Below are 26,525 nucleotides of genomic sequence, written 5' to 3'. Positions count from 1 at the left end.
GGTGCGCAGGGGGCCGTCCGCATGGTGGACATCCTCCTCCCGCGGCCGCTCCAGGGCGCCATGGGGGAGCCCTCCAAGAGTAAGTGCGCGCAGCGCAGCGAAACGCGGGGCCAGGGCGGGAGGGAGTGTGCGGGACCCTGCGGATCGAGCTCCGAGCCGCCTCTGCCGTCGGGCGGACTGGCGGACCGCGGGCGCGCTGACAGCGCCGGGAAGGGGCTGTGGCCGCACGGCGGGCGCGGGCGGCTGCGGGCTTGGCCCGTGGCAACTCCGGTGCCGCTATTCCCGCTCGTGCCCGGCGCTTCCCGGCCCCGCTGGCGCCGTTCCTTACGGAATGCATGTCCTTTCTGCTGTCCGCACCGCTGAGCTCATTTCTTTCGGCTGTTTCCATTTCTTTCTCTGCTTCCCTCTGCTCTTTCTTTCTTTCTTTTCCCGTGTTGCCGTTTTTCTTTCTTTATCTCTTTCGTGGTTCAGTTTCTCCTTTTTTAAAATTTATTTTTCCGAGTTTTCTTTTAAACTTCATTTTCTCTCTATTCTTGTTTAGTTTTATTTTTTTTCTGTCTCTTTGATTACACGTCTCTTACTGTTTTAATTTGTCCATGCTCCCATTTTAACCATTTCTGGATTTTAGATGCTTTTATATCTCTTTCCGTCATTCTCTTTTAATTTCTTTCTTTCTCCTTCTTTCTTTCCTTCCTTCTTTCTTTGTTTCTTTCCTTATTTCTTTCAAGTTTTCCTCAGCCGTTGTTTTAATTTCATTTTGTCGCTTGTTTCTGATTCTATTTTCCTTTTCTGAAATTCTACTTTTACATCTCTGTCTCTCGGTATTTATTTTATTTGCCTTGATCAAGTTTCTCTTTTTTTTTTTTTTTTTCCTGACCGTATTCATTTGTCTCCGTTTGTGTTTCCATCCTTTCTGTTCGTGTGTCTATCTGCATTTTCTTTCTTCCCATTTTGGAAGAAAACAAAAACAAACCAGAATAAGAAAAAAGGATGAAGTGTAAAAAAAAAAAAAAAAGTACGTTTTCCTAATTCGTGGCTTCTGCTCTGGCACACTGCTGGTTCTGACCGTACCCCGCTCGCTCCCGGCAGGGCGGCCGGGGCTGGCCCTGTGCGCGGGCTGCGGGGGCCGCATCCAGGACCCGTTCCTGCTGCGGGTGTCGCCGGACCTGGAGTGGCACGTCGCCTGCCTCAAGTGCGCCGAGTGCGGGCAGCCCCTGGACGAGACCTGCACATGCTTCCTGCGCGACGGCAAGGCCTACTGCAAACGGGATTACAGCAGGTGACCCCGAATGCGCCAACGCTCGTTAGAAAAAAAAAATAACCCAGACCCGAAAAAGCACAAAAACCCTTAGGTCCCCCGAATTTCCCCCAACGAAAACCCGAGTCTCGGCCGCTGCCCTCCCCCGCGGCACCTCCTGGAGCCGCCCCGACGGCGCGGCCGCGGGCCCTGACGGCGCATCGCGTCCCCGCAGGCTCTTCGGCATCAAGTGCGCCCAGTGCCGGGCGGCGTTCAGTAGCAGCGACCTGGTGATGCGCGCTCGCGACCACGTCTACCACCTGGAGTGCTTCCGCTGCGCCGCCTGCGGCCGCCAGCTCCTGCCCGGCGACCAGTTCTGCCTGCGGGAGCGCGACCTGCTCTGCCGCGCCGACCACGGGCCGCCCCCCGACGGCACCGCCGCCCGCGGACCGCGCAGCCCCGCGCTAACGCCGGCCGCCGCCGCGCACCTCGCAGGTACCGGCTCCCCGTCGGGGCGGGCGGCGGGGCGGGGAGGGTGTCGGGGGGGCTGCGGCGGGCGAGCGGGCGGCGGAGCTGACGATGCGCGCCCTCCCCGCCCGTCGCAGAACCGGTGCCCGGGCGGCCGCCCGCCCCGCGGCCGCCGGCGCACAAGGCGGCGGAGAAGACCACCCGCGTGCGGACGGTGCTGAACGAGAAGCAACTGCACACGCTGCGGACCTGCTACGCCGCCAACCCGCGCCCCGACGCCCTGATGAAGGAGCAGCTTGTGGAAATGACGGGGCTCAGTCCCCGCGTCATCCGCGTCTGGTTCCAGAACAAGCGCTGCAAGGACAAGAAAAAGTCTATCCTCATGAAGCAGCTCCAGCAGCAGCAGCACAGCGACAAGACGGTGAGCGCCCGCCCTCCCCGCCAGGGAAGGAGATGTGGGTGGGGGGCTCGGGCCCGCGGGCTCGGGCGGCAGTCGCGCTGAATCCCCGTGTGCCCGCAGAGCCTGCAGGGTCTCACCGGCACGCCGCTGGTGGCCGGCAGCCCCATCCGCCACGAGAGCGCCGTGCAGGGCAGCGCCGTGGAGGTCCAGACCTACCAGCCGCCCTGGAAAGCGCTCAGCGAGTTCGCCCTGCAGAGCGACCTGGAGCAGCCCGCCGCCTTCCAGCAGCTGGTGAGCCGCGCCGGGCCGCCCGTCGGGCCGCAGGGGACAGGCAGATCCCGGCCCGCCGGGCCCGGGCGCTGAGGGAGGGGGACGGGGCAGGGGGTGACCGCGCCGGGCCCTCACCGCCGCTGTTCCCCCAGGTCTCCTTCTCCGAGTCCGGATCCCTGGGCACCTCCTCCGGCAGCGACGTGACCTCGCTGTCCTCCCAACTCCCCGACACCCCCAACAGCATGGTACCCAGCCCGGCCGAGACGTGAAGCGGCCCGTCCGCTCTGCCGCGGGACCTCCGCATGCCTGCGCTTCCTGCATGAGACACCCGGCCTCGGGCCGCTCCCAGAGCTCCGGACAAACGCCTTTGTTTTTTAATTATTCTTATTTAAAAACAAACAAAAAATATATTACTGACGGCCAAAAAAGCACCGGGATCCTCGCTGCCTTCACCAGACCGGAGAGAGAGCCCCCGCCCTGGTTATTTCGTGGTTTTGTTTTTTTTCCCCTGCGGATTTCGATGTTTCTTTTCCCCAAAGAAACGCGGATTTCCCCGCCGGAGCCCAGCACGGTGACAGGCTGCCTCGCCCACCGCTTGCACTGGGGACGGTTTTTCTTCCCTTTTTGAAAGGGAAAAATAAATAATAATAAAAAAAAAGAAAATCTACAAAACTGGGAGAGACTCCTCCGGCGTGCAGCCACGCCGCTCAGCCTCATCTCACACCGATGCCTCTCCCGGGCCGTGGTGCCTGGCCCCGCACGATCGCTGGAAAAACGGGACACGAAAACGAGACTTTTTAACGGGAAAACCAGTGCAAATAATGTTAAGTTATCAGTGGACGAAGGACGGATTGTTTGCGCCTTTAACGATCAAAAGTAAGTTATTGTTATTTATTGTCAGAGTCAGCGGTTGAATAGTGGGATTAAATATTTTGGACTTAATAAAAAAAAAATTGATTTAAACGAAAAAACTAAAAACGAACTAAAAAAAAGTCGCCGAAAGGCAGTGAAGGGGCACCCCAGGCGCGGAGCAGCGCGGCCATACAGATCGGGAGCAGAACAGAGCGGGTCGGGACCGTCACAGCCCCGGCTTCTCCCGCACGGCCTCACCGCACCGCGCTAATCGGCTTTCAGAACCGGGGCCGCTTATTTATAGCCAGGGAGGCGGAGCGCAGGTTTACCTTTCGGAGTAGCCCCCAGGCTCGCCCGGCTGTGCCCGCACCTGCCGCGGTGCGGGGCGGCCTCGCCTCCTCTCTGGGGGTGGCGGGGCTGGGCGGCGGGGTTCTCCCCCGGGGCGGCGAGGCGAGCCCTTCCCTCCCGCGTATCCATCCCCACGTCCAGACCCAGACGGCGACTTCTTGTCTGCCTCTGGCATCACCTTGGGAGCGCGGCGAGGCCTCTCCAGCTCCCGCGCCCTCCCCCTTACCCTGGGGACTGCTCAGAACCAGCTCCCCGCGGGATCGCAGGCTCGGCCAAGCTCAAGCCACGCCGAGCCACGGCCCCGTCCCCATCCCCGGGGAGCGGGAGGGGAGCGGGGTCCTGCCGGATCCCTCCGGGCTGCAAGAGATGGGCAGCGCGGCGCCGGGGTGGCTCCACTACCCCAACAGACTTTGGAGCGGGTGTGCAAGGACTGGGTTCCCAGGGCGAGGTGCCGTCGAGGAGAACGAAGCAGCCCGGGCTGCGGGACCGCCTCAGCCCGGGGCTGCTCTGCACCGCCGGGACGGGCAATCTCCCTGCTAGGGACAGGTGGGGATGGGGATCCTGCCGCCCTCCCAGCCCCGCCGCGGGACCCCCGCGGTTACCTGGCTCCGTCCGGGTGGGGCTGGAGCTCTGCGTGTTCTCTCTGGGCTGGACTGGGGCGCGGCGCGCGGCCTCGCCTCAGGATCGCCGCTGCTACCTCAGGCCCGTGGCGGGCCGGGCCGCTATGGGCAGCGAGGGGGCGCGGCCCAGGGTTCCAAGGGACTGTTCCGGTGCCGCTCGCGGTCCCGGTGCCGGTCCCCGCTCCGACACCGGTGGCGGTCGCTGCCCAGATCAGGTCCCGATGCCCGGGGGCCGGGATCGGTGGCGGCCCCGCCGCAGCGCAGGGCCGGAGCGGCGCGCGCCCCCTCAGAGCCGCCGCGCGCGGAAAGCGGCTCCGGCCCGAATGCGGCACCGCGGAGCCCTCAGGGAACACCGTGAGGCTTCAACCAGCTCGAGTCTAACCCAGATGTTAAAAATGCATGAGGTCTAGAAAATCCGAACTGGGTGACGTATCCTCAATCACCCAAAAAATTATAAGTAAACTTTCCCCCGGGCCAGATCTGACGAATTACTTTGATTTGATTCTGATTGACTCTTGATTAATGAGAAAGACACCTTATGAGTGGTTTTTTTCCCTTTCCTTCTGAACTGTATTTGCTCATGGTAATTCAAACATACTGATGATTTTAACACAGAAATCACACAAGACAGAATAAGTTATTTTATTATAAGATATATATAGAACGTATTTCCTCTATTTGCAACCTTATTTCAGCAGTTCTGCAGTGCAAGTCCCACCACAGGGCAGAAAACACCAAAATCATGACATTGCATACAAGAACGAAATAAACTCAAATTATCAAAATTACAAAACAGAACTTGGAAGTATCTACAGTACTTATATAAATAACGCAAATTATATATCTACAGCGTAAGTATTTAGAGTATCAAAAACATTTCGGCAGAGCATTTTAAAGAAGGTATTCAGCAGGAACTGGTCAGTGTGATGATGACAGGGATTTAAAAACTAAATACAACTCTTATTTTTTCAAGAAGAACTGTCGAGCATCTTCCCAGGACTGCCGGGGGAATCTGTTGGAGAGCTCAAGATAATCTTGAGAACTGAAAAATTTTTCTGTTGAAGACAACATAAAATAACCAAGTTATTCCCTCTTCAGATAAGATGGCAATAAAACAAGAATAATGAATGTGCAGACAATTTGTGATACTTTTAGTAATTTACTCCCCTCCCCCTATCCAAATCTTCTCAGACCAGGGGGTGACACTTCTGTGGAGCTTGGGACATCTACACTTGGCTTTAAGGATGGGGACAGAGGCTCTGATGAGCAAAGGATTCCATTTCTAAGTTCATCAGGCTCTCTGCCCTATAGAGAGGAACATGATGCATTTCTCACACTTTGTTCTTGGACACACTGGCGACCCCCAGCTCAGCCTCGTTCTACTCTGAGCAGCCTGAGCGGTGTTTTCTGCTCAGCAGTTTCTTTTTTTTACCACAAAGGGCTGCAGAAGAGTTGTGTTCCTGACTCCCCAGAGCTCAGAGCACGAGCACAAATGCAGCTTTCACTCTCCAGAGTGTGCAGTGACGTGGACAGGACTTCACTGTCCACATGTTTGAGGATCTGACCCTCCATGTAGCACCCAGCTATGAAGTTTATGCTTTCAGGTTTTATTCCTGTCAGTGTTGTTATTCCCATTTGTTTTTAGGGACACCATCCTTCACGTTCAAGTTATATAAGAAATAAAGATAATTCTGCCTAAACTATTATTAAGTCAATTTTCTACAACTGGGGAACGTTTAGAAATCACAATCATGTGTTACCACATCTTTGTTTAGAAGTTCCTTCAGTCTGAATAGTGAAAATAAAAAGCAAGCTTTCCACTTGTATTTTAGATTTTCTGAAGCAGATTCTCAAGCAAACACAATCCTGGGAAGTTGGTGCTGCAGGCACTGCACAAGGCTGCTTCAAACTGAGATATCTGATGTTGACAGTAAAAATCTCCATAAAGTTACCTTAATTTTGTCATTTATTTTTAAACAAGAACTTTATGCTTTAGACCTAGAACCACTCATCCCCTGGCAAACGCTGAGGAAATGGTGGTGGATTTCTACTTGTTATGAGGGAGAAATGACCGTCTGAATGTTACATTTTATGCACAACACGGCTACTCAAGACCAGATGCCCATCAACACTTGAATTTCAGCTGTGTTTAGCAAGTAACAGCCATCTCAGCTGAGAATCTTTCAAATGTTTAGCCTAAAAAGGTTGACTGCATTTAAAATAATATTTATGATAACTGAGGGGGAAAAAAATCACGACTCTTCTGCAAACTGACGAATTTTAAAGGACAATTACAGGAGAGTATTTTAGAGATTTTTGGCTCCTTGGGTGTATTGGCATGGCTGCGTGGCTTCTGCAACCTAAAACTTTTGAAGGCAGCCTTTGTGTCAGCTAATTAAATATGTGCAGGTACAGTATCACATTTTAAGACATGATACCACATAGTATTGAATAAAGATTAACATCTGAATCCCTGATAGACGAGCAGCAGACTGGAAGACACGTATGTGTAGGGCAGGATGTAAGCCAGGGAGCCCACCCCTGAACTGTAAAATTGTGCAGCAATTTACTGTATTTCTTTTAAGTGATGTTGATTCAAAAACCTTAAATCACAGTATCTACATATTTTTTTACCCAGCTGTTACTCTGTTACACTGCAGGGAACGTACCCCTCTGCTGAGGTAACTGATAATCCATTTGGCCTGAGCTCTGTGCAAAATCCTATGGGGGAAAACAAACAAAAAAAAGACATCAGGTTTTTGGATCTTATATGTGAGGAATTAAAAAAAACATTCTTAAGTCTTCACAGTAATTTAAAAATACTAATATTTCATGCAATCTGTAAATTAACAAACTCTGGCTCGTTTGCTACGTATCATAAAACAATACTGCCGGCACTTAAATTCTGTAATTTACAGTGGATTTTTATATATTTACTTATATCTGTTTTAAAAAAATATATTTTCAGTACACAACAGAGAATCCAAGGCTTTAATGTCTTCTTAGAAAATAGTTATTCTTGCGATTTTTTTATTTACTATAGCCATATTTCTGTAAAACAAACAGTGTTTTACAGAAAAAAAAAAAAAAAAGAATTTTTGCTCCCAGCTCCAAATACACTCTTAAAAAAAATCATGACTGATCCCAGTTTCAATGACTGTGCTTCCCTGCAACCCAGAAGCCTGAGGTGCTGATCTCCTGGGATGACATGGAACCACTGTCCACCGCTGCTGGCCCTGGCAGGCAGCTGAGCCCCCAGCTGTGTCCCCAGCGTGGAGCACTGCGTGATCCCGCCGCTCTCGGCTGTTGAGATGCAGCATCCTCGGAGCCAGCACGGACACCAACCTCACCCAGAACCAGCCAGCTCCCCACTGCACATCCTGTCCTTTGCTGGGAGTCCCCACCCAGCAGAATACTGAGGGGATTATCTGAGATAAGATACAACACAGCAAACCATGGATACTGCTGATGTTTCTCCTTATTTCTGCACACCTCCAAACAGAAGTAACAAAAATAAACACACCGATGCAAACTTCAGCTGATGGAAATTAATATATCGGTAGGGAGAGAGCTGTAAACTGCAGCAATGCTCTTCCTTTGATTTTGGCTGCACATTTAACACACTGTATTTAAGTGTTATATTCGTACACACCACCAAACTTTTACGTAAATGGGACTTTTTTTTGCGTTCCCTGGCAAAGGAAGAATCTCATTTTCTAGTCACAGGGCAACATTTCACAGTCCTTCCCAAACCTTCCACTGAAGCAAATGAGAGATTTGCTTGACAAACAGCAGCGAGTTGAAATAGAAGTAGAGAGGCAAGTCCCTTCTGTGTGTGCGGGATTTCAGCATTCCTTGGATCCTGCCAGCACTACTCTCCATGTATGCGTGTCCAATATTCGGGATCAGACTTCAAAATGGGCAAAATACTGAAGGACCAGTGAGGTCAGCAGTGACAGGACACTTTACAGCACACACAACTCTTCCATATTTTAATAGAACACCTTTCTTCAAAAGCCTGCAGGCATAGTACATGAACTTGCCATTTGGGATATAACTAACTGGAAATCAAATTAGTAACGTTGAACCTTATAAATATACTTACACTTTACCCTAACTACTGGGGATTTTAATGCCATTCCATCTCTTATAGAATAGAAATCAAGGTAAACAACATTAATTATTCATATAGGGAACATTCTCCTCCACTCTCCTGTTTTTAGCTGAAAAAAACCCAAACTAAACCTGCTGTGCTTACTAATAATGCCTAAATGATTTTTTCAGTTTCACTATAAGAAAGCCAAAGAAGATTAAATTATAGCTGTGTATTTAAGCAGAAGTTCATTACTGTATGGCAAATGTTTTTTACACTAAGTTTCAAATTTCTTTTAAAAAAACTGCTCTGCAATTATTTTACTATTAAATGGATAAAAAGTAGCTGCACTCATAAGTTTGATGTTATGCAAAGACTTTCAGTAAATATTTAGTTCTTCTACATTCTCTCAAATGCATGTATAGTCTATTCTTGGACTAGCTGTAAAGCACTAGGGAAAGGAGTTTAATTAATATTTCTTTATCAACACCAGTAACTTTCAGGTTACTGATACAGGATTACAGACCCCTAAAAGCGTATTATTTTTAAAAGTAAAATGTTTATGAAAACTGCATTTATTCCCTGGAAAAAGTCAATAAAATGCATGAAAACCATGCAAAAAATCTGATAGATAAAACAGTATATAAATTTAGACAAAGGGAAGAAAAATAATGCAAATCTTTATTCAAAACAGTATTTGTAATGACCTTGGTGGCTTACTGTCAAAAATAAAGATTGCAAGATTAGACTGGTAACATATGTTTTGTGTATTTTCTGCATAAAATATATACACTTACCCAGTTCTCTGTAAATCTATGGTACACAGTATACAACTGTACATTTATAAGTAAACACATTAATATACCAATTTCAGATATGCTATATAGGCAGGATTTTTTTAAAAAATAAATATTTTAAGATCTACAGGAAATCTTCCCAGTACACCCAGTAACTTTAATGGAAACTGGATTCTGCACAGAAGTAAGAACCTGAACTACTCAGTAACCTTTTAGTGTGACAAGAAGCCTCAAGTACAGGCATAATCCGTGGTTTGAGAAGAGCTGCAGAGAATCTGAAAGTATTTCACTGCTGTTTGTTTTATTGAAGTGAAGATCCCCACCCTGAGAGCAAAGGCGAGCACAGCACCGCAGCCGTACCTGGATGAAGGTGGCCAGTAAAACACAACTCATCTCCTGCTCCAGGATGATCTTGTTCTGAGGGTTATTGTAACATGCAGCAATGAGAGAAGGGAAGAGCACTTTGATTAAACGAGGATCACTGAAATACTGGAAAGGCAACTGGCAGAGTTTTTGCAGCACCGTGGGGTGACGGCCAGATTGTACAATGATCTGAAAATACAAACAGAACAAAATTAAACCACGTGATCTATCTGTTCTTCTCTTCCTCTTAACCACCAAGGGTGCTGAAGTCATGCTAAAAAAATGAGCGTGGATGAGGAGTAAGTACTAAAAATAAAGTCTATAACATTTACTTCAAATAACTTCTGTTTTAGTGTGCAAGTACTATTTTTATTGCAGAATGATATAAAAAATATAAAGCTCCGAAAGCTCATTTTTTTGTACCAAAAAGATAGCAAATGAAGAAGGGATTAATTTACAGATTACAATAAAACAGATCATTTAATACCTTAATTCAAAAGACAAAGAATTATAGCTCAGGGACTATTCTAAGTTAGAGCCATGAAACACAAAACTCCAACGCCTGCCACTTAAACACACTGAGCATGGGGGGGAAAAAAATCTTGGAAAAAATCAGCAGGATTTTAAAAACAATCCTGAAGCTTGACCATCCTTTCCTGGAGCTGGCAATTTGAGAGGACTGTGTTTCATGGGAGATGTCTGCCATGCATTCTCAGGCACCAAAAAGAAAAGGGGATTGTGAGCTGCCCAGAGAGGAGTTTCTGTAAGGAGAGACTTGGAGAGATCCTCCCATCTGTATTCCTTATCTCAGTTTCTATCAGTGCCATTGGCTCTAAAAGGAGAATTGTTTAGATAAATGGGACTGTTGTCATGAAGAAGGCTAAGTTTACAACTGTATACATCTGAAGAAATAAGGCAATGCTATCACTGGTCTCCTACAAAGAAACCTTTCCAATTCACTTGATATTCTTATAAAATCTTTGCCATAAACTAAGAAATGCCTAAATCAGATCTGTTCCAAGTAACCTTGATTAGACAATTACAATATGAAAGAGCCGTTTGACCCAAAGTTGGCTTTTTGGCATAGAAGGAAGCTCCTATAAGGTTGGAACACTGTAAAACTGAGGGTCACGACTGTAAATTGTACTTGGAAAAACACAATTTTACAGGTACACACCCAGACAAGACTGCATTCAAATTAAAACCAGAAGGACAGAAAGAAGCAGTTGAGGCTACAGGAACATAAATTACAGGGATTTACAAGTTTTCAGAGCACTTTTAACAATACCTTCAGAGCACACACTAAGTTGATAATGCACTTCAGTTTAAAAACAAGATGAACAAAATAATAGTTTGCATTTGTTTCAGTTCACCAGTCAAAAAAGACATTGAAAACCTTTCAAAATACTGGCAGCAATGTCTTAATGCCCTTAAAGACAGGAGGAATTTTTAAAAGACAGACAAAAAATTGACAATTAAGCATACACTCAGACACTGTTTTGAGGAAAATACCACTGAAGCATTTGGAGGATTCTAAACTCTCAGCTCCCACCCTATAAGCAAGAGGTGCCCCCCAAGTTTGGGAGTACTGTTGAAATTTTAAATTAACCAGAGTGGTTATTATACCGTTCTATTTTTCTGTTGTAAATTCTACAATCAGAAACGTATTTAAAGTCAATCATAATTGGTACAAAAATAACTACAATTGGCATTTGCAGGACAGAACGAGAAAACTCCTGATTTCTTTTTCATGGCCACCATACCCTTGATGAATAGGCAGAGGCAAAGAAGTTTTTGGGACTTTTAATTTTTCATTTCACAGATCACTTCCTTTACCTGTCCTAAAAATGCCACGGATAGTTAGTGAAGTCCTGCCAAACTCACAGTGCAGATACCCAAATAGCTTCCATGGAATTATTTCATTATCCTTTTCTTTTCAACAGTTTTACTACTATGATGTTATCAACGTTAAAGATAGGAAGGTATAAAGAGGGGTTGCTGACTGTTTTAATCTGGTGTTTATCACATGTGGAATCAATTTAATGATTTCAGCTCATTGTACTAATGCAGCTACTAAACCTGATACACTGTATTATGTACTCTGAAGAAAAAAAACATGAGTCACCCCTTACTGGAAAAAAACCCAATCAAATAAACTTGCAGCAGAGGACATATTCCTTGTTTCACTGTCAATGGGTGGAGAAAATGAAGGCCAGCACTCGACTTAGCAGATGAACAACAAAGAAAACAAATGAAAACTTTGCACTTCTCTTGCTTGATTTTTTTTTTTTTCCTTTTTGAACAGTAACTTGGTTTAGTAATCCCAGGGAGTTTTGCAGGCTGGGAATATGGAATACTCATCTTACAAACTGCTCTCATACAAGATACAAACTCCTTACTGAAATGCAGCTTGCCTCCCCCCTCTTGCCACAGACTAGGATCCAGATGCATTAACCTAGAATTAGCTTTTCTTGTTTCTCTCTCTCTCTAGCCTGCAAGTCAGATATGCCTGTCAAATGTAACAAGAGCCTAATTAAATCACTGCATTTCTGTATAGCCAAGCATTTAAGCACCTGCTTAACTTTAGCTATGTGCCTACGTTCCACTAATATTTGCTTGTGGTTTTCTTTTTCTGAAATAAGACCTACCAAATTAGTCCAAGCTACCAAATTAAAAAGAAAAAAAAAAAAATCCAGAGCAGGCAACTCACATTGATGCTTTCTGTATCTCTTTTTAAAATGTTGTTCATTCTCAAAACTTTTAGATATTCATACAACTTTACTGGTTTTGCCTGTGCTTAGCTGGAATACATTCCAGCTTAGTTTATGTTATTTATGGCCCAACATGTACTAAATGCTGGAACAATCCTGTGAAGACTCAAACAACACAGAGGTAGGAGACACAGCAAACAGGTTTCTGAAATGTTATTTCATGATGAATGAAGAAGTTTTCCTTTGTGCCACCAGCCAAACTCCAGGCCCTGATCCATCTTGGAGGTGGAGCCCCGTTACAGAGTGGGTGAGAACTCAGGTTTAGCACACCCAAAAGCACTGGCCAATACTGCTCTCAATGTAAAAGGCTGCTGAGGAGAGACTGAAGGAACTGAAATCCTCACTTTTAGGACTCCACTGTTGCCTGCCTGGTGTCTGTCTGCATTTCCAGGTCTCCCCACCATGCCTGCTGCATCCACAGCTGACTGTCCGGCACCATGAGTGATGTGGTGACCTGTGGGAACTTTTGACTGAGCAACACCTTTCAGGGTTGCCTATCAGTTATCTTCTGTCACTCCCACCACTTTATAGCCTTCTGCAGGTCCTGCTAATTTGCTTAATCTCCAATAGCCAGGGGGTCAGGCTCTCTCCTCTGCCCTAGCAGCAATCCATGCTCCCGTGTGACTCTTTGGGAAGTGCACTCTGCTCTCCTAAGTGCAATAATCATCCCCATCCACTGTACTGGTATTTCTGAAGTTTATCACTTAGGAAAGCATGATCCATGATTTCTGAAGTCTCTAGATGGAATCCACGTTTTCCTCATGTTTACTCATGCCAATATTCACTATAAAGTGTATTGCTTGGCCATTTGCTGCAGTTCTCACTGTGAAAGCCTGAAGCAGTGTAAAAGTCAGTCTTTCAAAACAGACTCCAATGACAAAAGCCAGCAATATGCCACACAGCACTTGAGCAATAAAATAGGACAATCAATCAAAAAAATTAAAAGCTCCATGTGGTATGAAACAGTAATAAAGTAGTGAGGGGAACTCATCATTCTGCTGGGAGATAAGGCTTCCTCTGTCACTCAGGTAGGGCATCTGGCTCCAGAGCTGAGGCTGGAAGGATATTCCATATGGATATTCCATCCTGGATACCAAGTTCTTCCCTGTATGCCCACCAGGACAGCAGCCTTCCTCTCCTGCCATTGCTTCCTGGAACCTTGCAAAGGAGAATGTCCCAGGACTGAATGCCTTTTCTGAGGAACTAATAGACCATATGAACCAAAAAAACTTGGGCATGATTCTCCTCTGGGTAGCAAAGGGGGAACTCTGCAGCTCATTTCGGTTATCAGTGAGCTCCAAGGGCCCCAGAATTAATCTTCTAATGCTACTGCAGGAATAAGAATCATAAAAGTGCAGCTCCTTTCCTTCCTTGCAGGGAGATAATGAGTAGCACACATAGGGGCAGCCTTCAGCCAAGAACTAGCAAGGGAAGGATGTTCTGCTGAACACCCTCTAATTCTATTTACAGACTGCATACATATATTTGTACTTAATCTTTCTCTGTATTCCTTTTATCAGTGAAAACTACCATTACTTTAAAATGCATATGTGTGTATTTTTGTCAAAGGAGGGTAATATAATCCTCATAATTGATAGGATCCAGAACTTTGGAATGGTACAGCAATGACACAGAATGTCTCAGCAGTTACATGGCAAATCAGATGTAAAATCTTACCAATTTGTTAATTTTACAGAAAACTAAAATAAGAATCCTCTTGCCTTTGAAACTATATTTTCATAATCAGGTAACTAAGTGTACAAACATCAACAAAACTAAACTAAAATGTCATTTAGAAAGTTGAAGAATGACTCTGTAAAATACTGAACAAGTATTAGTTACATTAAAGTGAATTGATAATTCATATATTCATATAATTTGTATATTCATACGTTCTGAATAGACACATAAAGGAGATGCATGCTAGTAATTTGTCAAGAACCAGCAGTTAAATTAAACTGCCCTATGAAGATTTTTTATGGAGTAGCTTTTTTGGTGACAATCTGAGTTTATTTCACCAAGTTGTAACTGCATTCAAAACAGAGGAACTAACTTGATTTAAAACTCTGCTTGCAATCTTCCAGAGATTTAAAGAAGATTATGACCCCCAGTTTGGTTTCCAATGGTTCTATGCTTGTATGTTAAATATTGTCAGATATTTTATTACAAATAACAAAATAAATGGTTCAGTGTCAGACCAAGAACTTTTTCACTGCTTGTGTACTACACAAGGTTAGTCCAGGATTACTGGAGACTGGAAGTGCTGATTTTTAGAGCAATATTTAGTCTAGTTCTACTGGTGGATTTAGGTTTTCTTTCTTCACTTGGACGTTTGCAGCTCTGTAAAGACATCATTCATGTCAATATATACAATAAAACCACCAGAATTATCTTTTAAAGAAGCTAATTAATTTTGTAATCAGGTAGAAGAGTAAGCCAGCAGAAAACTTTTTGTCTGTGGAAGGGCAAAATGAAGAACTGAGAAGTGATTCACTTTGGGAAGAAACTTTGGGAGCAAAGGCAGGGCTGGCAGCAGTGGCACTGCTGGGGCACATGGAAGGGGCAGGAGCATGGCCAAGGCACAAGGTGGAGACAACACCCAGCAGCTGTGCTGCCATCTCAGCTCCTGGCAGTGCCTCCCACCACCATTCCCAGCCAGGCCATGGAAACTACTTTCTGCAGCCCATCAGTTCCTTTCACCCACAAAAGAAAGGGAAAATGGGCAGCAGAGAAAGGAAAAAGATTGCCAAGGAGAGAACTGAAATCTGTAGGCACAAACCCAAATGTTGAGCTTTGAACAAAACCTAACAAGTCATCCAAGTGCACTGCTCTTGTGTGACTAACCCTGCATGAGAATGCCATGCTCTGTCTAGAGTCAGGCTGATGGTTTTTGTTAATTTTGACCAAATATTAGGAGTTGTAGCTCTGTTCTCAAGTGAAAACTGAGACAAAGTTATACTAATGCAGATACAGGAACAAGCAGCTGGAAAGTTCAGAACTTCATGAAGCAAAACCTTCTTTGGCTCTTGGAGAAAAACCTGGCAGTGAAATTGGGTGTTCCACAGGTACTTAGAAACAAGTAGAGTTTGTATTTGTACATAAACAAAACTTATCACCGGGAGATTCATTCACTTTCTAGAAAAACATACTTCCCAACATTTTTTTTCCTTTCATTTCCTTTAGTTTCAAACTTCCTTTCATTAGTATGAAATGAAGCATTAAGATATGTCTTTTACTTGCCTGTGCTCTTCTGCTATAATGTAGTTCACGTTCAGATGCAATTTTCTTAGAACAACTCAGCCTAAAAAGTTAATGGTTCTCTGAGGGGCACTCCCTGCCTTCTCTGCTATCTCAGATGACCTGTGCTTCCAAACTTCAACATGGTCATTATAAACATTAGCATCTTGAAATGGTAGTCAGGATGGGAACCACTAATGTTTCTTATCCATGTATTTATCATTTATATAAATGTCAATTCTAATTTGTACTAACAAGTAATAACTTAATTGAACAGGAACTGTGCATCTAACTCCTGTAACAGTATTCCATCAAACAGTTAAATCCCTTTGTTTGATGTCAGGTTATTTACAACTTTGTAAAAGAAATAAGTCTTTATATTAGTAGCCCAGAGTTTCTCTTCAAAGTTAGATCTGCATTATTTCTTTGCTTCTATATAAACAGATCTCATACTGCTAGCATTTAATCAGCAGAATATGTCACCACTTAGGCTCTTCTTCTGTTTTAAGGTCAAGCTCTTTTCTTTCCATTTTGCAAACTCCACTATTGGCAAAGCTCTGAGCAAAAAATGTTTTAAATTCCTCCTAGCATTTCTCATGAATCAGAGCACCATTTGTATGGAAAAAGGAAGTTTCAGAATGCTACATTCAAATTTTAAAATAAGAATTTTGTCTATTTGAAAAATTCCAGGGTTTATTTTCTTAGCATTATGTGTAAGCTTTCAGAGAGAAGATAAGGGTGCTCAGGAATAACATCAGTCCTCGTACAAATCACATTCTAAGCATTATCCTTTCAGAGCTCTATGGTTTAAGCAGATTCAGGGGTGCTCTGTGTATTCATCACAGAAAAACATTCTCACATCAGTTTTTGTGGAATCATCCTAAGACATATGAACATTTAGGATAGGACAAGGGCCAACCATCTGGACAGTGATGCACTGAGAATGTAAAAACGTTTATCAAAAGTGATACTAGTGGAAAATCTAGCAAAAGTTCATTATACAAAGCTTTTGAAAAAATGCAGCCCAAAATAACCACTAACAAGTCACTTTAGTTAAAAGATAACAAATGAAGTATATATAAGATTAAATTCATCAATAAATAAATAATGTTAAACAAATATTGTAAAATATAAACTTCATTACAGTGTGATGAAAGGAAAATGGAAGCAATTCTAACATGCATTGAGATTACCTGTGAATTTAATGCTTGTCCATGCTACAGGAGAAAATAATAATCTAACATCTGACCTGGAAAAGGTACTAAGAAAAAGCTTAACTTTCAGAGTGATAGCATTTTAGCATTTATTAACATAAAAATAAACATTTAAATGTGAGGGTTTTCTCACACTTCATGTTTATCATATACTTAAGGACCCTGTTAAACCAAAGGGTATCACTGCTTTCCAGAAAATTCTAAGCTTCATTGTTTCCACAATAATGTAACAGAAGCTTCATATGTTTAAGTGTTGGCTTAATAATTTTTAATCAGAAAATATTATTATAGGTCCAATGTGTAAGAAATACATATATTCTGTCAGATAAAGTACAAAACCCCATCATGACACATCTCAAATCCTCAGGTATTATTCTGAGCCCTGCAGTGATAAGAATTAGCTTTAGTAGCCCTGCACTGTTTTTGAGGAATCATCTTCACACTCACATAACATCTTCAGCTTCGATGATGAACCGCTTATAAACTTAACCTGCTGCTTTGGGCACGATTCTCCAATAATTTACTCCAAATGAAATCCAATTGATCTGAATTAAGATGATTTAAAGGGTAGAGAAGGAACAGGACCAGTCAACAGAAGTTCAAGCAAACTATTGGCTGAGGTTTCTGCCAGCATCCTTGGAAACAGAGCTAGTCTGGGACAAAATCCCCAGAAGGTGTGAATAATTCAAAAGTTACAGTTTAAACACATAAAATCTTTTTGTCTGTCTCAGAGCATTTTCTCTCTTCAAAAGCAAAAGTTTTCTGTCACACTCTGGAAATCTACTCACAAGTGAGCTATATAGCTAGTCTTGGAATTATTATTCCTAGCACGTTTTGTCTTACAGCTTCCACAAGAAATGTAAAGGGTTTGTCAAAGTATCCAATCATCAACTAAAAAGCTTGTGAAACACTGAGCCACTGGACATATTACAGAGCTGGCCGAGACAAAGCTTCAAACAGAGAGCAAGAAAATGTGCTTTTCTGCCACGAAAAATGAGCTACAATTTACCCTTTACTAAGGAGAGAGGAAGACGAGCAACATTTTCCATAGTACTCCATGAATGCATTTTGTTCTTTACGATTCAGTATCACTTCAATCAAGTGTGACTTGAGCTGAACATGACACGACGGGTTAGGGAGACTTCTCTGGGCCTCTTGCAGGCTCCCACCCTCAGAGCAGCATCCAAGGAAGAACTGTCAGCTGCTGGGAACACAGAGCAGGCTGACGCTGCCTCTGCATGGGGCAGCCCATGTCGGGGACAGGCACTGCGGCTCTGCAGGGCCTGGAAAACCGGGAGTTTATGAGACAAGCACAGGGAGTTCCCTCACACATGATGCGAGACAGACAATAGCTCGCAAGGCTGATTAAATATTTGCAGGCTTTGGACTTTGTTTCAAGTCTCAGTGTGAAAAGCAGCTCCCAAGCAAAGGGGCGAGCGCCGCGCTGGGTGGGAGCGAGGAGGAGGACGGCGCGTGTTGCGCAAGCTCCTGCCTCCATCCAAACCCAGCCAGGCCCAGGTCTGAGCTGGGAACAAACTGCTTATTGAGAGGATCATGCCAAACTCTGTGGTGTTTTTTCGATGTGGACAAAGTTCCGCTGGGGATTAAGCTGAGACCACCAAACTCCTTTTATCCTGACCCAGGAGCAAGATTTAGAATGTCGCTCTCCGGAGGCGGCATCAGCCGACTGCTCCCTCTCTTCCTCCCTAAGCCTCAGTTAGGGGCTGTATTTGAAGGCTGCTGAAAGTACTGGCTTTTATGACACTGGGAGATAAGTTTATTCTTTCGTGTTTACAGTTTGAGAGGAAGACAGTAAGGTAAATCCAAATGCATTAATTTCTCACACTAATTCCTATACAAGCTCTCATCTGCCTACAGGAATCAGCCAGTCATTGTAAACTGAAACTAAATACACTCTACCTCATGCTAAGGTTTTGCTCATATTAAATTACCTTCCCCACACCCTCTCAAAAACCCCAAAAAATCCAAGATGCATTTTGGAATGTTAGAAATACAGTTAATATGTGACACGTGAAATGTGCAGTCCCAAATGCTTCTGACATATTTGATTTGCTTTGTCACAGATCATTCTTAAAAAGAAAAAGTTCATCAGGAAGCTCAAACAACAACAGAGGTGTCTGACAAATTACCTAAAAGGCATTCCCACTTTTCCCTGACTGCCCAGACAGGAATGCCATCTTTCCTGAAGACCTTGGTTCACTTAAGTGAATTTATGTGGCTGAGGATGTAAGGCTGCGAGAGCCAAAGCACACATTACAGAGCTGCCTTAATGTACTCCGCTCTAACTCGGGCACTTTAATCCTTAGGGGATTTCTGTTCACAAGCTGAAGTGCTTCTAAATGGGAGTCAAGACTACAACTTCACATGAATCACTCACTTGCCAAAATCAGCTATTCCACAAAATTTACCAGGCGTATTTCTTGTTCAAACCTATAAAGCTTTAAAACGTCAGGGTGTGGGCTTTAAAAAAAAATTTAAAGAAAAAACCCATAACCTCAACATGAAATCAATATTCCCAAAAATCCCTGTTTGAGAAGAAACTAACAAAATCAGAATTAAGTTGTTTCAGATCCTATTTACTTACAGATAGGGATGTTAATTGCATGGTAACTACCAATTCCCACACCTTTACTCTTTGTGCTGTATTTTCATAAAGTTTACCTACCAGATCAAAATCATTCCAGTCCTTCCACATCCCCAGAAGCAACATAAACTATGTAAGTTTAACGATGGCCTTTAGTAAACAACCCATATGGAAATTCTCCATAGGTTTATAACTTGCAAGTTTTCCTTTTGACTTCTGATTTTCACAATTTTTCCATTTTAGAAGTATTTTTCTTCCTTCCCGCTAACACTAGAGAAAACTGGACCCATACTAAAACTCAGTATGTACTAACTCTGTCAAAAGCACAAAATAACTTCCCTCCAGAAGCTCACTTTTATTCTAAAGTCCCTTTGTAAGTGTGCCTTGCAGCACAGTACTTGCAACCACAGTCAGGATGTGTCATAAACAGATATATATTTGTGATATACACTCTGGGACAAAGGGTAATTTATGACACAAGAAGGACTTACTGCACAAAATAAATTATTAAAAAAATATGTCTATAAGTCAATCATTTAACAAAAAAGGGAAAATAATCTTGGGATGAAACCTTACAATATTTCAATTTCTTTCCACATTGTATTTTTATCTGTGATATTGCTGTGTGATGTTTTACATATTTAACATGGGAGAAATTCCCTCTCAAAATATCCTGTAATATCACTGCTCCTTACTCCTTTACCTGGAGTTAGCTGGGATGTCTGAAACATGTTTTGCAACAAATTTTCCACACCTGTATAGCAAGGAGTAATTTCTAGTAGGTGATTGATACTATTAAATCTAATTCCATGTGCTTCTATTTTCAGCATATGGATTATTAGATATTAACATTTCAATTTTTTGTGAGTTTATAATAACCTTGTTATGGACACAAATGTCTGGGAACAGAGGACAGAGAAATAAGTTAGACTTACTCAGCTGGAAGACTTTTGGGAATGAAATCCCTTCTTTAAGGAAACATAGTGTACATGTAAATTTTTTAGAATCTTCTAAGAGAACTTTTTCCTTCTATCTGCAAGCCTAATTTTATAATGAAGTTCTGAAAAGCTGCACACACTTTTTCCTTTCAGCAGAGATGAAAGAGATTATTTTGTTTTGCAATCTAGCAACAGTATCTTCTAGAAGCATACAGTTTATATCTTACAAGCCCTTAAAGTTGGTGGATTCTTCTAGAGCACACTAAATACACTGTGCACCAAAGACTGGGAGAACAAAACCTATTTTTATTTAAATAAAGGCACAGCATTACAAATGAACAATGCAACTTCTTTTGGAGACTGTCTGCAAGATCCTGAGTCTGAGGATCTCATTTGTGAGGGCTTTTCAGATGAAAAATACTCCCAACTGCAATGAATATGGAAAGATTTCTATTCCCAATGCAGCAATGTGAAAGAAAGCAAATCATCTGTCATTCCTGTTAATTTAATTACAGGACCACATTCAATTATTCAATATAATATGCAAATAAGGTGAGTTGACAGCACATGCTAATTACATTCATTATACTAATTAAATCAAACAATAAAAGGGAATAAAAATGTAATGAAATAGAAGGATAATTTTAATTAACAAGAACATTTTAATTAGAAACTGTAATTCTACAGTCTGATATAACAGGGCTGGCTATTGAAAGATTGAACATTATTTTTATTACACAGTTTAGCTTTACATGTCTGTCCTTCGTATCATGGGACCTGGTTTTGTACGGCAGTAGATTAAATGGTGGGCAGGAAAAAAGAATTCCTTTTCCCTGCTCATCCTTCCTGAGGAGCAGCTGCCCAATAAAGCTCAGCTGGCCTGTGAAGCAGGGGCTGTCTGGCTCTGTAGTAAACACAAGTTCACGTGCCGATACAAAACAGACAGGGCAGCTCAGGCCTCACTCTGCCCTTGGAGCATTTCAAATATTAAAGAAACACTCCTTGCTTTTTGCAATTTTCATTTTCATAACAGATTTATTTCTTCAGTGACAGCAACTGCCCTGGAAAAGCTTTATGAATGTTAAAACAAAATAGGAATGAAGGAAAGGAATATTACTAATATATTATATGTGGGCAGAGTCAGCAAAATCACAGCCTTTTTAAAATAAACAGAGCAAGGACTATCAAAACACTCAGGAATGTGTTCCTCAGGAATCCATTGTCCTCACTGCTCCTCGACAGAATCACTTGGGACTGGCCCAAGCTGCAGGCGTGGTGGAAACACCAAGTGGGAGCCCAGGCAGAGCCTCTGCGTGTGGGACACACCAGGAGGGGCTGAGGGCTCCTGGAGCTGTGGGGAAATCCAAATCTGCAAACTACACAAGAGAAAAACACTTTCCTCCTTCCTTTTTCATCTGCTACTCAACTAAAAATAAAGACTTTTACAGACGGCGTCACTAACAAAGTCAAACCTATATTATATTAAATGACTGGCTTATGATGCTCTTGGAAGATTTTGTTCTATGAATGTGAAATATTTAGGAAATTGCCCTCTTATGATTTTGACTGCATAGCAGTAGTATTTCACTTACTTAAATCACAGTACTACTACAAAAGGTCAATGCTAAGGTTGACAAGCTGTAAAATTTCTGTTTTAGAAATCTATCTATTGTCCAAACTGGGGAACTGCCTTGCTTTTTTTTTTTTTAAAAAAAAAAATTAAGTTGCCTTTTTTTCCCCTCTTCCAGCATGCTGCTTTGGATATTTATCTGTTGATGTGGATAGACAAAGGAACCACAAAAAGAAACACTGAGAATTCCAAACAACTGTTTGTCCTTCTTTTTTCTGCATATTGAAAGCAATGAAAACATACCTCTGTTTGTAATAAGAAATACAAATTTAGAAAGAAAACTACTTTAAACTACAATTATTTCCAAACAAATGCACATTTGACTCCAAGAAGAACCTGAATTTGCCTCAAAATACGTCAGTTATTGACACAGTTGAAGTTGGTTCAAATACTAAATAGAGCTATCTGGCTTTACAGAAATTTGTTTTTGTAGCTCAAGTCTACTGTATCTATTTTTATTACATTGTACTTGCCAGGACTTCAAGCCTACTATTTGAAAACTTTCACTGTGAGACCAATTTTTTATTTTTAGTAGGACTCCCCAGATGATCAACGACGAAAGAAAAAATTGGAAGCTCTTAACATAATAAAAAATTAAAGCATAACTGAATGAATAGAAAGCACTTCCCTCTTCATGAAAAGCAGCCTGTCTAGTGGAAGTCACAACACAAAGAGCACCTTAAAATAATGACCATAAGCAAGTCACACTGCTCTGCCTGGTAGTAAAAGAAAAATTACTTCCTTTCACTAAAAATCCTTCCCAGTATTTTTCAAGTACCTGAGTGAGGAAAGCTTCAGTTTTTCAAAATGCTTTTTTAAATAAAAAAGCTGAACCCAAAAGCCTCTTCCTCAGTTATAATCTTACTAGTGAGGAATATCAGAAATTACATAGCAAGTTGGGCATGTCATGATGTCTGAGATTGTATGATTGCCCGCTCACACAGCCGGACCTTTCCTCGGACACCAGCACTGCTGCAGGAAATCCCTCTGCTGCACCATTCCTGCAGTGCCAAGTCCTCCATGCAATGAATCACATCTGTTTGGACTCGTGTGCCAGAAGAGAAATTTTGGAACTGCACAGAGAAGACAACACAGTTTGCTGGCACTTCTGGGGGCCAGCTCGACCTGTCGGGCAGCACAGGGACTCAAAGTGGCAGCAGCACCACACGGGGTTTAGAAATGACCATTCTGAAGCATTTCCAACAGGCAGCTCCAGATCCTGAGTGGGACTTGGTCACACAGGGTAGGGAGGCTGCAGCATCCTCCCTCCAGCTGTGGCCAATCCCACAGAAATATCACTAATTAATTGTGTAATACTTGTGACAGCATTGTCAGCTTTAAGATACTACGGTGTTCCCATTACAGTCAATAACTGTAAGAATGTTATCGAGCAGCTTTTCTCTAAAAACTTTCCTGACAAGTTTTAACTCTTCTTCCTGCTCATCAGCTGAGCTGAGGGCACTGAGCTCCTCACCCTCAACCCCATCCCAAAAGCTGAGCAAAACAGAGAATCAGGTGGTACAAGCACAGATAGAGAACACAGAGAGTACCTTCACTACATTCAGCTGCATTCAAATGCAGCATTCAACTGAATCACACCCAACATGTGGGCACTGTAATGCAGTACCTACAGGCAGCTTCACATATTCAAAGAGCCAGTGCCAAGCTCTGCCCAATACACCCTGAGATATTACATATAAGCTGAGAAAACCAGAAGATTTTTAAGACCAATATATTTGGAATATTTTTTGAGTTTTGTGTCTGTGTTACTTTATAAGCCAGTAAGAGAGATCACAAAGTCCAGTGGCAAAAGTGGACAACTATCAAGGAAGCTAAAGGGGAATTTCAGTTGTTTCTTGAAAAAGGCATTTCGTTTATGACTGAAAAGATTCATGGAGAAGAATGGCTTAAACCTGAGCACTGTCAAGCAGGGAGACAGCTATATTGGCATTCAAGGACAAGTCTACATTGGAGAGTAGCTTAGTTGGCTTTAAAAAGATTTAACTTGGGTACCACAACCATCTGATCAAGCTGATGTGAAACTAACTTAGAATTAAAAATATCTGATGCTAAATATACCTTGGCAGGGAGCAAGGCCAGTTGAAATCAGTGCAGTGGCAGTGTAAAAACTCCAAATGGACACACAAAATTCATTTTTTAATTGTGTGTTTGTCTTAACACACAACTTCAGTTTCTCTTTTGCAAACACATCCATTTGTGCTCACAGGAATCACAAGTGCTTCAAATGATGAGAGGATGAATTTCCTGGAGGAATCCATAACTAAATGTGCCCTTGATAACTTCTGATCCCCTTTTCCATTTGCCTTACCTGGTTATCTGGGTTGTTTACAGTGAAGTAGCCAACACAAATGATGACTTCGTGCAGCAATCCTTCACAGGTATGCTGGGAGCAGTACCACAGCAGGGAGCTGATAATGTGCCTGAAGGCCAGGGACAGTCCTTCAGCTCCCACAATCGACTGAAAAAAAGGCCAAGAAATAGAAATTACACTCAAGCAGTATGTTCTAGAACTTGTGTGAATTGTGTACACATTAGCTGCACCCTTCTGGGTTTTTTTGCAAAGTGCAGACTATGTTCTTCATCGTGAAAGGCCAGAATCAGATCTCTTTCTTCAGCCACTTACTGTTCACAGTAAGAATACGACATTAAAAGCCACAGAAGCAAGAATAAATTCAAATTTTCAAGGGACAAAGGAAAAACTGGACTCTGCTTATTTGACATTCAGAGTAGCATTAAGTTGATCATTTCATTTGTCATATATTACATGATCCAGGAAAATTTAGTAATATCTCTTAGAAATAAGCAAAACAAACCAAACCATCTTCATTTCTGCAACAGAGCAAAATGCGTTTCTGGTTAATAACTCACGTTCTGAATGGAATACAATGATTAATAACAAATAATGACTTTTCAAACACTACAAGAAATTAGAAACATCCAGAAGAAGAGAACACTCAGCTGCAAAGCTTCCTGGAATGTTTTTTAAAAGTAGGCAAATTGCTGTAACATGGAGATTCAGAATTAGATTTTATCTGTGCAGCCTACAGCCTCTATTTAATAAACATGTCAAGCAGATAGAGCGACACAGGGTCAAAGGGGAAAACTAAAGCACAAGGAATGAGCATGACAGAACCCTAACTCTAATAAAACAGCAACGCAGGCCTGAGAAAATCTCATTTCAGAGTTTTCTTCATTTTCTACCTTGTAGCCTGTGGTAAATACATATACATAAATCCCAGGCTGTGGCATAGTTTAGTCTTGCTGAATTCCAAATACACCCAACAAAAGCAGGATCCTTGACAATGAAACCAGGCTCAGCTGTGGATGCTTTTGATCTTGAACTTCAAGCATTCTGGTAAGTCAGTGTATTTTCAAAATTTAATGCCCAACACAGCCACCATTTACTGTTTTATGTCATGCAAATGCTACGTTCTCAGGTCCATCCTTATTTAATTAGCACTGTCCGTGCATGCTGTGACCCAACACTCTGGGTTTAACCTCCCCTGATAACAACAGGTCAAAGGGCACCTGAGTTTCTGTATAAAAGTTAAACTAATTTTTCAAAGAAACTATGCTTCCTTTTTAGCCAGAATTAGTATCAGCTCAGGACCCTGTGCTGTTTCTCACTACCATCTTTCAATTGTTTAGACTGTCAAATTAAATGAAATATATACCATGAGCCATCTGTGCTAATACAAACTCGAGGATACCAGACCTCTTCTGCTAATCAGAACCTCCTATTCCACAGTCCTACTAATTAGTGATAAAACTATTCCTTAGAGATAACGATCACACATCACATAAAGGAGGCTTTTCCCCCTGCTGTCTGCCAGCCTGCCATGGCCCACAGGGTCAGGGTGTCCAGCAAACTCAGGTGGATGTTATTTTTAACATTTGCAGAAACAAATCACATGAATGCATGGGAAGGGAGAGCTGCTGAGGCTAGCCCGGAGTGCCTGTCCATCACAAACAACACTGTGCCCACAGTCCAGCAAACAGCTGGGTGGGTATTTCCTGAGCAGAGCCCTGTGTCCATGAACTGAGGGAAGCAATTCCCACTGCTGGGGTTCTGGCCACCCTTCATGCAATAGTTACTGACTTGCTCCATTTTAGTAGAACAGACTAACACAGACCATGGAATTTGGAAGTTAATGCTGACTGTTCATTATAAATGCTGACATATAATGGTGTTGATAGAGAGATAAATACAGACATAGTAAGCAGGAGATGGTGTTTTAAAAATGAACAGTGGTTTCTTGGGATTTCAGGGAGCAGCCCTCCAGCCAGTGTGATTTTCTACAGCTCCCCTGCAACCTGTACCTGTTCAAGCCTGACTCTGGCACACACCTGTAACACCTACAGCAACACATAAACAGCCAGTATCAAACCAGGAAGTGCTGAACAAGGTGCAGGAGGGAACTACCATGATTTACAGAAAGAAATGGGAGTCAGTAGTGTGTGCAACAAAACTCCAGTCCATATCCTGCTTTTGTCCCTGTAAAGAAACCCTGACTGGAGTGGGTACTGCAGCTGCACACAGAAGTCTTGCTGCTGCTGTTACAGATTACACCAAACATGCTGAAAATCCATGGCAAGAAACAACAACAACTGAAAGAGCCACACTAAATTCTTCACTTGTGAAAAGCTCTCGCTGAGTTTAA

General features: G+C 42.9%; 2 protein-coding genes across 3 annotated transcripts in view; one reads left to right on the top strand and one right to left on the bottom strand.

Annotated features, from left to right (window-relative positions):
- On the top strand, window positions 1-3,326 carry ISL2 (ISL LIM homeobox 2). Its single transcript, XM_015638685.1, has 6 exons — window positions 1-79; window positions 1,090-1,279; window positions 1,473-1,732; window positions 1,843-2,126; window positions 2,226-2,396; window positions 2,528-3,326. The coding sequence occupies exons 1-6, from the start codon at window positions 22-24 to the stop codon at window positions 2,642-2,644; spliced, it is 1,080 nt and encodes a 359-aa protein (XP_015494171.1). The 5' UTR covers window positions 1-21; the 3' UTR covers window positions 2,645-3,326.
- A 1,487-nt stretch (window positions 3,327-4,813) lies between these two features.
- The window catches only part of SCAPER (S-phase cyclin A associated protein in the ER), a 132,510-nt gene continuing 110,798 nt past the window's right edge, over window positions 4,814-26,525 (bottom strand). For both annotated transcript variants that reach the window (XM_015639247.2, XM_015639245.3), the window contains exons 29-32: window positions 24,173-24,322; window positions 9,446-9,637; window positions 6,865-6,916; window positions 4,814-5,250 (exon numbers count right to left, since the gene is read on the bottom strand). In XM_015639247.2, coding sequence (XP_015494733.2) covers window positions 5,156-5,250; window positions 6,865-6,916; window positions 9,446-9,637; window positions 24,173-24,322 — 489 coding nt within the window. In that variant the 3' untranslated portion in view covers window positions 4,814-5,155. The remainder of the gene's footprint in view (window positions 5,251-6,864; window positions 6,917-9,445; window positions 9,638-24,172; window positions 24,323-26,525) is intronic.

Source organism: Parus major, chromosome 10 (genome assembly GCF_001522545.3).
Source record: "Parus major isolate Abel chromosome 10, Parus_major1.1, whole genome shotgun sequence".
In the NCBI taxonomy this organism is placed as follows: Eukaryota; Metazoa; Chordata; class Aves; order Passeriformes; family Paridae; genus Parus; species Parus major.
This window is presented reverse-complemented; position numbering and strand designations above follow the sequence as displayed.